General features: G+C 46.0%; 1 protein-coding gene and 1 pseudogene across 1 annotated transcript; one reads left to right on the forward strand and one right to left on the reverse strand.

Annotated features, from left to right (window-relative positions):
• Nucleotides 1-6148, reverse strand: part of LOC136487887 (uncharacterized) — a 33345-nt pseudogene extending 27197 nt beyond the window's left edge.
• Nucleotides 6149-8294: 2146 nt separating this feature from the next.
• Nucleotides 8295-11698, forward strand: LOC136487527 (uncharacterized). Its single transcript, XM_066484648.1, has 6 exons — nt 8295-8601; nt 9840-10036; nt 10142-10222; nt 10516-10752; nt 10859-10936; nt 11018-11698. Exons 1-6 carry the CDS (start codon nt 8487-8489, stop codon nt 11411-11413), a joined length of 1104 nt encoding a protein of 367 aa, XP_066340745.1. The 5' UTR covers nt 8295-8486; the 3' UTR covers nt 11414-11698.

Raw genomic sequence — 11698 nt, forward strand, 5'->3', positions numbered from 1 at the left:
TGTCGGTACAGAAAGTGACCAACTAGTGAATATTTATAGTTTTGCTATACGTTGTAATCGGAGGTGGCCTAGCACTCAATGACACAGGGTTTATACTATTTTAGGTAACATGCCATATGTCCAGTTTGAGTCAGTCGGTGACTTTATTCCTGAGCCCAAGTGCTCGAAGTCTGCAGTGGGGTTACAAACGAAAAGGAGAAAGATGGGGTGTACGAGAGGTGATGAGGACATGACACCCATGCATATGATCATTTTTGGCACATTGTATGGAGGGGTAGGAGGCCAGCAAGGGTGTACAAGTCAAGAAGGAGGTCCGAGGCTAATTCGGTTCGAGTCCCCGAGGTGGAGGCCCAAAGCAACTCAAGTTCGAGTCTGCCTCGGAATCCAGGACCAGTCTGCCTTAAACTGGTCACCCAGGATGTATCTGGACTCCATTATTGACAATCCACATATGGTTGGAAATATAATTTGATAAGGAAGCCAATCCAAGTGGTTTCACATCAAAAGACCTTTGGAATCAACGGGAATCATCAAAACAAGTCAGCGTCCAGAATCTGTCAGGGTGCTGCGACACCGTCTTTTGGTCCGTTGGACCGTGTATCGTGTTTGGGCCTATTAGGGGGCGCATCCAGGGGGGTGATGCCCAAGACTCTATAAATAGCAGCCGTCGCTCTCCTTAGGGTTTGTGTTTTGTTTAGTTCTTGATTTCCTCATGAAACAGACGTCATTTTGCTGTAACTGTCGCCGCCAAGGCCGCTTGCTGTGAACCAGGGCCCCAGTTCTTGATCTTGTTCGCCTGTGGCGGTTAGTCCTTTCAAATAAAGACTTGAACTCTTTCTCATTATCATAAGCCTCATATTTATTTGCAATTTCAGATTGCGTTTATCTCGTTCTTGCTTGTGTTCTCGATTCGCTTGCAGGAAAGCCATCTCAGCGAGGTCAATCGCGTTCGCGTGGTTGATAACCAACGGAGCAGTGGTGTAATGGTTGCGGGGGTCCGAATCAGTCTTGGTTCGAAGCCTAGATTGTGAACGTCGAGTCTCCACCAATCGACGCTATCATACCTTTCGAAAGATCGGGCCTAGTCTACATCAAGTGGTATCAGAGACCTTATTGCCCGTTAGGTATAACTTTATTTTCCCCTTTAGATTGTTACTGTTTTTGCATTACCTATAGTCCACAAAAAGCCAAAAAAAATATACATCATCACATATTCCCTATCTTATAGCCTCATTGTGTCGTGCAATTCCATCTCTATTTCGCGTTGTTGAGTTTGTGCCCTAGGTCAAGTTCTTGTTGCTGGTTTTAAATCATTTTTGAGTCCAGTTTGTGTTTTCCCCTTTGTTTTTCATCATAATTCGTGAACATCTCCAAGTCTTGTTGAGTTTCCTTTGTATTCATCAAACCCTAGTCCACGCCATCTTATTTGTTACACTTGTCTTCACTATTTCCATCAAATCCTTGCTGCCGTGACTAATTTTGCGCGCATTGTTCCCGTTTTGTCCTCTAATTCGGAGTGCGTTCTTAAAACTGGTCTAGTTTTTACATACGAACTCGGATTTCGACGTTCCATATATCAAAATTGATTAGAAAAAAAATTTGGATCCATCCATCCCTAGCTTGTGTCCATTTCGTGGTCACAAAGTGGTCACAAGATCCTCTTTTGGTCAAAAATTTCGAAGATTTTTATTTTGGTCAAAAAGTGGTCACAAGATCCTCTTTTCGTGGTCACAAGGTTTTTGTCCATTTCGAGCACGTCTTCTGGAAATTTCATAGGCCACATCTTTCACTTGTTTAAGCTTATATTTTCTGTGGTTACTTCTTTTGTGCTCCTAAGTGAAGAAAAAATATCAAAAAATAAAAAGAAAAGGTCGAAATTTCTCAAAAAAACAACGACAGCCCAAAAAAATAGAAAAAAGAGAGGGGCAAAAGTGGAACAATATCTAGAGGAGCACATAGAGAGCGCCATTTGAGCTGTGTTTGCATGTGCTGATTTTTGCCTTGTTTCTAATCATATTCTTGCTGTTCACATCACTTGATACATCTGGTACTTGGACCGTGAGTAGGCCAGCAACTAAGACAAGTACTTGGGATACTTATTCAGCTTTGCTATTCAGTTGTGAATTTTGCTATTCTTTGCTACTATATTATGCATGTCCAAGCTCCACTTTCTTCTAACCAAGTACAGGTTCGCCTTGCAACTGTTACACTCAAGCTACAACGGTATCACAGTCACCGACCGATTGCACCGCCTGTTGCTTTGGTAAGAACACTTGTAAGACCATGGTAAGACGCTTGAGAGTTGAGTGCCTTGTTTTTTCCTTGTCCACAACCTAAGTAGTTGATAGGGATAATACTTTTGTGTTGTCTTTTGCTGTCTTCTAACAATGACAGGTTGTTCGTATCCACCGACTTATAATGGTATAGGTGCCGATGAGTACATGGAGTGGGAAATTGCCATAGATAACATATTTGCTACTCGCTTTATGTGTCCAAGGAGGAAGGTGACAAATGCAGCTAGTGTTTTACGACATTCTGCTTTATCTTGGTGGGAGTCTTTAGATCCTTCTGATAAACCTCAAACTTAGAATGATATAAAACTTCTTATGCGAGAAACCTTTGTTAATCCACCTCCTGTTTTGACTTCATATGCTGAGGTGCACCATTTAGAGGATGAGTCTGTTATTATTCCTCTTGCTATGACTAACCTTCTGCAGGATAATGTACATAAGTGAGAGGATGACATGGAAGAAAATGAGGAACTCACAACCTCATATGCAAATTTAGAACCATCACTTCACAATGCACCTATTACTCCTGCTGAGAACATAGGTAATGCCCATGGTGCTACACTCACGGAAGGTGAGAATAGTTTTAATGTACTAAATTCTTCCATAAACCATGCTATCATAGAGCAATTGTTAGTGGAACCCTCTCTTGATTTATCTCCGTCCTATGATAATTTGCTTGAAGTTTCTTATGATAAAGATAAATTGGTTGATGATGCCTCAGTTTTACATGTTTTGGAACCAATCACTTGTGCTGAAAATAAACATGTTATTCATATTGCTACTAAAACTGATGAGTTCAAACTGTTGTCTTCTTTACATACTTTGGGTTACATTGAATTTGATGTTTTGTGTAACCTAGATTGTTTGGAGGAGAGCCTATTTAAATATGTTGATTTGCCTTGGTTTTCTAAACATACATATCATGTTATTGGCAAATATAACAACAAGGGACAATATATGATACATCGAGTATACATTCGTAGTAATATGAATTCTCCTTTTATTGTACAAGATTATGATCATTTAGAGGACAGCCATAATAATACAAATATTTTCTCATGTTCCTCAAAGAAACAAGTTCACTTCCAAGAAGGGGAGCATTGTTGATTGCTACCTATGTCTGCTAGATCATCTATTCCTATATTGTCTTTGGTTAGTTCTAATCTTTTGCAGGATAGTGTTGACATACATCGTGTGCATTCGGATCATGGAGTCTACATGCTTGCTGAAATTTTTATGCGAGATGACATGCTACAAACTTAGAAACATGGTCACGTTCCTTCTCACAATTATTTCAGTTCCCTTTGTTTTCACAACCCCGTTCTCCTTTATGTTGTGCAGGATCAGTTTCAAGCACAATCGACGCCGAGGACATGACACCCATGCATATGACCATTTTTGGCACATGGTATGGAGGGGTAGGAGGTCCAAGTCAAGAAGGAGGTCCGAGGCTAATTCGGTTCGAGTCCCCGAGGTGGAGGCCCAAAGCAACTCAAGTTCGAGTCTGCCTCGGCCTTCAGGACCAGTCTGCCTTAAACTGGTCACCCAAGACGCATCCGGACTCCGTTTTCGACAATCCACATATGGTTGGAAAGCTAATTTGATAAGGAAGCCAATCCAAGTGGTTTCATGTCAAAAGACCTTCGGAATCAACAGAAATTGTCAAAATAAGTCAGCATCTAGAATCTATCAGGGTGCCGCGACACCGTCTTTTGGTCCGTTAGACCGTGTATCATGTTTGAGCCCATTAGGGGGCGCATCCAGGGGGTGACGTCCAAGACTCTATAAATAGCAGCTGTCGCTCTCCTTAGGGTTTCAGTTTTGTTTAGTTCTTGATTTCCTCGTGAAACAGACGTTGTTTTGCTGTAACTGTCGCCGCCAAGGCCGCTTGCTATGAACCAGGGCCCTAGTTCTTGATCTTGTTCGCCTATGGCGATTAGTCCTTTCGAATAAAGACTTGAACTCTTTCTCATTATCATAATCCTCATATTTATTTGCAATTTCAGACTACATTTATCTCGTTCTTGCTTGTATTCTCGATTCGCTTGCAGGAAAACCTTCTCGGCGAGGTCAATCGCGTTCGCGTGGTTGATAACCAATGGAGCAGTGGTGTAACGGTTGCGGGGGTCCGAATCAGTCTTGGTTCGAAGCCTAGATTGTGAACGTTGAGTATCCACCAATCGACGCTATCATACCTTTCGGAAGATCGGGCCTAGTCTACATCAAGAGGTCCGGTTGGAAGGGCCAAGAGCGACAGGAGCTCCGCTATGAGCTATGTGTTTAAGCGTGTGCTTGAGGTCCAAACCTGGCAGTTCTGTGGTTGTGAGCTAGTGAATTTAATTGATCTAATGAATCTTAAGGGACTGAGCTTGAATCAACTTAGGTTAACTTGGTCTATTGGGAGAGAGCGCATCCCCTTTTATAGATGAAGGGGATGGCCTTACAAGTGAGAGGGAGAGAGTACGAATGCTTCTAAGCCTTGTTGCCCATGTCGACGGGTGCAGGATAATGTAGGCTCCCACAACACTGTTGATGTTACTGTAGAATGTCAGATGCATATGGGAGGTTACGTCGTCTTGTTCGGGTATGACAGATATCGGTATCTGCTATACTGTTGATGCCCAGAGGCATGTGAGGGGTTTTCACCATGTTTGCTCGGTACGACAATTCCGACGCCCACAACATTGTCGATGCCTAGAGGCATGTGGGGAGGAGCCTTACCGTATGGGAGTCAATGGCGCCCACAATACTGTAAGAAAAATATCAGCGCCTACAACACTGTGTGTGTCAGGGAGGTTGTAGAGTACTGTTCCTACATGCGTTCAGGGTATGGTCCCTGGTATTGTGGTTTGATTTGTGTGCCCTGCCTTGCTTTCTCTGTTTGTTACCTGGTCCTTTCCGAGCGGGCGTCCCCGGTCGGTTGGTTCCAGTCGGCTCTGGTTGCGCCAGTCGAAGAAGAGCGATGAGCAGGGCTTCTACGAACCCCGGTCGGAGACACGGGGTTGGAGTCGGAAGTAGTCCTTGGGCCAGGCCTTCCAATCGGAGAGGCTGTCGGAGGCGACTAGAGTCCAAAGTGAGCGCTTCGGTCGGAGAGGTGGGCCGAAGTAGTCGACAAGCGGGTGCTATTCCTCTTCGGCCAGACCTTCTGGTCAGTGACTGGACCGCTCTTCTGGCCTGTTGTTTTAGACTCTTGGGCTGGCCCATAAGTTGCGTGCTGTCTGCTTGGGCCGAGCCTGGGTGAGGAAGCTGGTCCCCGAGGGACCCCGGGTTTATGAACCCGACAACTTGAGTGCCCTGCCTTACTTGCTCCGTTCGTTTCCTGGTCCTCATCGAGCGGGCGTCCCCGGTCGGTTGGTCCCAGTCAGCTCCAACTATGCTAGTCGGAGAAGAGCTATAAGCAGGGGTTCGGCGCATCCTCGGTCGGAGATGCGGGTTGGAGTCGGAAGTGGTGTTTGGCTAGGCCTTCCGGTCAGAGAGGCTGTCCGGAGGCGGGCCAGAGTTGGAAGCGAGCGCTGTTCCTCTTTATTGAGGCCTTCCGGTCGGAGAGGCGGGCCAGAGTTAGAAGCGAGCGCCGTTCCTCCTCGGCTAGGCCTTCCGGTCAGAGATTGGGTCGCCCTTCTGGCCTGTCGTTTAGGTATTTGGGTCGGTCCAGGAGTTTGCGCGTCATTTGCAACGTTGTCTGTTGGGCCGAGCCTTTGTTTGGGAAGCTGGTCCAAGAGGGACCCTGGGTTTATGAACCCGACACCATCAACAAAATTCCTAGTTTCCACAACACATTTTGCAAGCAATGGACCACACAGCGGATTAAAGTTTGGCCCCTTGTATCCAGAACCATATGCACACACAACATCAATCATCGGCTGAAAAAAATGGAATTACTTGCATTAAATGAAATAGATGCATCAAGAAACCATCTTGTCATGCACAAATCTATCTTCTCCTTGACTGCTTCTCCTTAAAGAACACTCTTAATTGTTGGTTGATCCCCTGAGCCAGTTGTAGGCTTGAAGTACTTACCAACACTAGGAGTAGCGGCATGTCTTTTTTTCCTTTGTTTGCTGCAGGTGTAGCAGCAACACGCTGGGAAGGGGCTGCAGGTGCATTAGCATCAGAGACTTCAACAACGTCATCTTGTTCTCCAGGTTCTGTCCCATATGCATTCCCTTCCTCATAGTCCTGTTGTGCCTTCTTTTTCTTTTCTTTCCAATCTTCAATGTTTTGAAACATTGCATGCTCAACCTTAGGATCCACCTTTTTACATGGCGCCACATTACCTGGGTATTTGGCTAAATGCTCCTTGAAACGATGGATCCCTCCTACAAATACATCATTACAGAACATGCATTTGATCTTCTTTTTTCCTCCTTCAGTGAACTGTGTACAATATCCCCATGCTGGATTAGATTTCCTTCTCTTGAGTAGAAGGTGTTGAATTTCGATTACTGTCAACCGGAGTTGGAGTGTCCGAAGAATCCACTGTGTGCAAAACAAAATACATATCAGTGCATGTATAACCTTATGTTTCTATGACATTAATCAATAATCAGAGCCATGTTTCTATTCTATCAGTCAATTAACAAAGCAATGCAGGCCATATATCTTACTGAATATATCTAACAAATCTTACTGAATATATCTAAAAAATCTTACTGAATATATCTAAAAAATCTTATTGAAAGCATATAAAAAATCTCGCTAGACAAATACCAAATAAATGCAGGCCATATAGTGTCGTGGAGTGGAGGTGATGTCATCTAATAAATGCAGACAAATACTAGACAAGCTCACCATTAGCAGCCAATGTCGTGGAGTGGAGGTGATGTCTGGCAGCCGGAGATTGAAAAACCAGAGCAGGAATCTGGATCCGCCCGCTGCTCGTTGTCCTTGGCTCCTTGCCTGCCGCTGCAGGTGCAGTGCACTGCAGGATCTACCCGCCGAGGCGGCTCCTTGCTTGCCTCTCGCCGCGGCCACTCCTTCCCATGACGGCCCGCCGAATCCGCCCACCGCAGCACGCAGCAGCCCGCCGCGGCCCCTCGCCTACTCTGCAGTCTGCACCGCGCCCGCTATGGCTCCCTCTGCTCTGCACAGCTGCCCATCGCCTGCTCTGCACTGCGCCCCGAGTGACCGAGCCCTTGGCTACGCACGCGCCGTTGCCAGGAGGAGCAGAGCCGCCGCCGCCACCCAAAATGACCGCGAAAAGGATAAGAGTGAAATTTTTTCCCTCCCTCAGCCAGCAAACAACCCTAAAGGACTCATTTTTACCGATGTACATCAATGCCCCTAAGTAGATAAGGTTGTCCCAAGTGCACAGAGGGGTAACTTTGGAAAAAATAAAAAACCCACCGGTTCGTATGGAACCGCCCGGTTCACCGGTTTGATGAAAAACCGGCCGGTTCAACTGGTTTATAGCGGTCCGATTGCACAGACGGTCTTTGAACTGAACCAGACCGGTGTAGGCTCTGGTTTGGTCTTTTATCGGTCCGGTCTGGTCCAAATAACTAGGGGCGGGACTGGGGCGCGGTTCTTTAGTCGGCTCTGCCGCGCCCTGGGCGATGGCGCGTCACTGCTGCGCCATGATACGTGGTGTGTCACCGCCGCGCCAAGATCGGTGGCGCGACAAACCATGTCACGTCACCGGTCAACGCCCCGGTCGTCGCCACGTCATTCCTCTCGCTGCGCCACCATGCATGACGCGGCACAGGCGTTTCGCCGCATCAGAAAAATAGACGCGTGCAAAAGTGTTAGTTTTAGAAAAAAAAATAAAACGGTGTTAGATTTAAAATTAGTTTACAAAAGGATGAAAAATAAAAAAAATTCGCCGTGGCCAGCGCTAGTAGTTTGGTGGAAACTTCCGGCACATGAAAAAGACACAGCCCATTACTCTGGCCCGTTAAGTACCCTCGGTCATGCGGCCCAGCCCATGTCTAGTCTTCTTCTGGAAAAAAGAGAGACTTTTCCCTGGTTGCTTCCTCCCTGCAGCTCCCGCGCTTCTTCTTTCGCTCTTCCCGCGAAAACCCAATCCACCGCCCAAAACCCCCACAAAAACCGATTCCGCTTCCGCACCCACCTCCTCTCCTCATCCCTCCCTCACTCCGACCTCTCGTCTCCCATCCCGCGGCGAGTAGGTTAGGTCCCCGATTTGCGTTCCCGTTGCCGGACCCCCGACGACGCCGGTTGCTGAGCGAGCGAGAGGGCATGGCGCCGCTGTCGTGGCGGCACCACACCCTGCTGCAGGCGCTGCTCACCCGGGGCCCGCTCTCCGACCGCGACTTCCGCGCCGTCTTCGCCGCCATCTCCGGCAAGAACCCCGGTACGCCATCTGCCTGCTCGCCCACGGGCCACGGCCATCCATCTGTCTTATTATTATCTCCGCTCGCGGCGGCCCAGCTGCTCGACGAAATGCTCTGCTGCTGTGCCGCTACTGTTTTTCCTTTGGAATGTTGTTTATGCATCTTAGCTGTCTAACTGGTGGTGTTTTGATGAAATTTGAATACGAGCGTGGTTGGCTGTATGCTGTATCCTAGTTTTGTTATGCCATGCTGCCTGCTGTTTGCGACTCCGATCCTGCTGTTATTGTCCTTGATTCCTGCCTTTTTTAGTACTGATGTGCACTCTAGAATCTGGCATTACAATGGATACTGATATTTGCTTTCAGTTTTTACTCTTTCTTGTATGATCAAACAATAAGCCTATCATACATTCATAATCACTGCATACTTGCATCGTCTGGCTGTCTTTAACAATAACCTTACCCGACTGTGAAGTGTGAACCCAACTTTATTTTGGCCTAGATAGAAGAAGAGTTCCAGTTATCTGTATTTTGGCTGAGGTCTGGTTGATTGGCCAAACCATGTACATGTATGTATCTAGGACAAGTTATGGAAGATTGGTTAAGTGATGATTTGGCCGAGGGGGATCAAACTTATATCTACTTGCGACAAAAATTACTCGGAGAAATGCTCCTATAGCAACCCAACCTGCTCTGTCGCTAGTGCTTTTTCTCCAAAATGTGGTATATGCATCTTTAGCTGTCTAATTGGTGGGTTCTGATGAAATCTAAATAAAAGCATGGTTGGTTGCATCCTAGTTTCGTTATGCGATGCTGTGTGGTGTTTACAAGTCTGATCCTGCTGTTATTATTCCTAGTTGCTGTAAAAACTCACCATTTGAGTACTTCCATGCATGTAGCCTCTAGTATTAAAAGTGGACACTGCTCTTGGCTTCCAGACTTTACTGTTTCATGGATGGTCAAACAATAAGCCTGTCACAATCACTTCATACTCACAACATCTGTCATCTGATTATCAAATGATAACTTCAGATGACATGGACCGAAAGTTATTTTGCCCTGAAAAGATAATTCTCATTCAGAGTTATTTTGCATTTTGGATGAGTTCTGGTACTCTGGTTGATTGGCTGAACCGTATATATGTAGGACAGGTTATGCAAGTGTGCTTTACTGAGTTTTAGGGGATTAAACCTAACTGAATTCAGTTTTTCCCAAGCTTCTTTTCTGCAGTCACTTATATCGCGTCCCATGGCTTGCAGCTACTCATCAGCAGCTGTTCAACAATACACTTCTCAAGCTCAACAAGGAGTTAGCATACCTGCAGTTTGAGTTGCGAGCATGCATGAACCAGTATGATGGAATGGTGTACTATGGAGTAGTGAATAACATTGCCGATGAAGAATCGAAGCTCAGAACAAAGTATTCTGTGCCACAAGTTGCATACTACAAGGGGCTGGTATGTGATAGCTTGCTTTGTATAGTTCAATCTGACGCTATGTACGCTGTGTCAACTTTCTTATATGCTCATGTAAAACTGTACCATCAATGGTTCTTGTGGCAGTTAGAAGCAGTTGTTCAGGAAGCTGGAAATGATGGGACCATAACCAGTATTGATGCTCTCAATGTGCGGCTTGACAACCAGGTTTGTTTTACAACCATTCTGGGCACATGATTCATAGGTTTTCATGTATTGATTCACCACACATGGTCTTATATGTGCCTGTGCTAAGTGGTCATGTGCTTGGAGTACCTTGAAATAATTATGCTTCACAAGCAATTAGCTAAGGCTACAATAGTTTCACATAATTACAGTATGTCATGCACTTGTTGGTGCTCTTTGTGGCATGGTATGGGAGCACTATGCCTACTGACTGCCAATCTTTATTGTGAATTGTGATGTGGTATCATGAGTTGTTGACTCTGCTCTGTTCCCAGGTCATAATTTTAGATGGGGGTTCACAGAACAGCCAATCTCGCCTTCCATCTTGCATTACGGACTTCAAACTGAGCCAGAAAGAGAAAACTATTGATGAACTGGTAAGGGATCGTTGGCTATCATACACCTCCACAGGCAAGATTGGTCTGGGCATCAGATCATTTCTTGATCTTCGAAGCTGGTTCCGTGGGAATGATATCCCATTGTGCGTTGTCTGCAATGAAGCTTGTATCAAGGTACGAATATGCAATGGTTATGTGGTTTTCACTAGCCTTGTTCCTGTTTCTAATTCACTGTATAGTCTTCTCATGTTGCTGTGATTATTTTCTGTGTTCATAACAGGCTTCAAGTTGCCCTAATGAGGGATGCAACATAAGAATTCATGAGTACTGTTTGAAGAAGAAATTCTCACAGCAGAAGGTAGATGCCCAGTTATTAGTCCACTTGGTTACTCATGTTTCATTTTGAAGACAAGGTTTGCTGTGTTGTTTGCATATGTAGGCTTCAAGAGCCTGTCCTGGCTGTGGCACTGAATGGCCCCGTCAGGAGGGCGAAGTCGATGGCGACGATGATGCAAACGAGCCTAGTGAAGATGGAGCCGCATCAGCCAACCGTTCTTCGAGGAAGAGACGCAAGGGAGTGAAAGCTGAACTGGTGCAAGATTGTCCTTCGAGGAAGAGACGCAAGGGAGTGAAAGCTGCACTGGTGGAAGATTGTTCTTCGAGGAAGAGACGCAAGGGAGTGAAAGCTGAACTGGTGGAAGATAATCACAATGCAGGGCCATTAACGGCGGCGGTTCCTAGGAGGGCGAGGAGCTTGAGAAGAGCGAAAGCCGAAGCAGTCGAAGCTGCTCAAGAGGCGTCTTCTGCAGGAGCTTCCAAAGGAAGGAAGAAGTGAATGGTGAGGGCTCATGGATGATAGGTAGTGAGTTTGCAGGCTCTCTTTTGTCGTGTACATACGGTGGATGGTGGCACCTGGTGGTAGTAGATGGTCCTTTTGGGTGTGGTGAGGGAAGGCTGCTGCGACTTCTAGTTGTGGCGTAATATGTATAGCCTCTACAAACTCGTAGAGTTTGTCTTCTGTCCTGTGACAGTATCAGATCAACCTACATTGGTAGTAGATGGTCCTTGTGCTGGTACTCGTTTGGAATTAGTGAACGTATTAGAGCGCACTGAAAAGCTT

This window comes from Miscanthus floridulus, chromosome 10 (genome assembly GCF_019320115.1).
Source record: "Miscanthus floridulus cultivar M001 chromosome 10, ASM1932011v1, whole genome shotgun sequence".
Lineage (NCBI taxonomy): Eukaryota > Viridiplantae > Streptophyta > Magnoliopsida > Poales > Poaceae > Miscanthus > Miscanthus floridulus.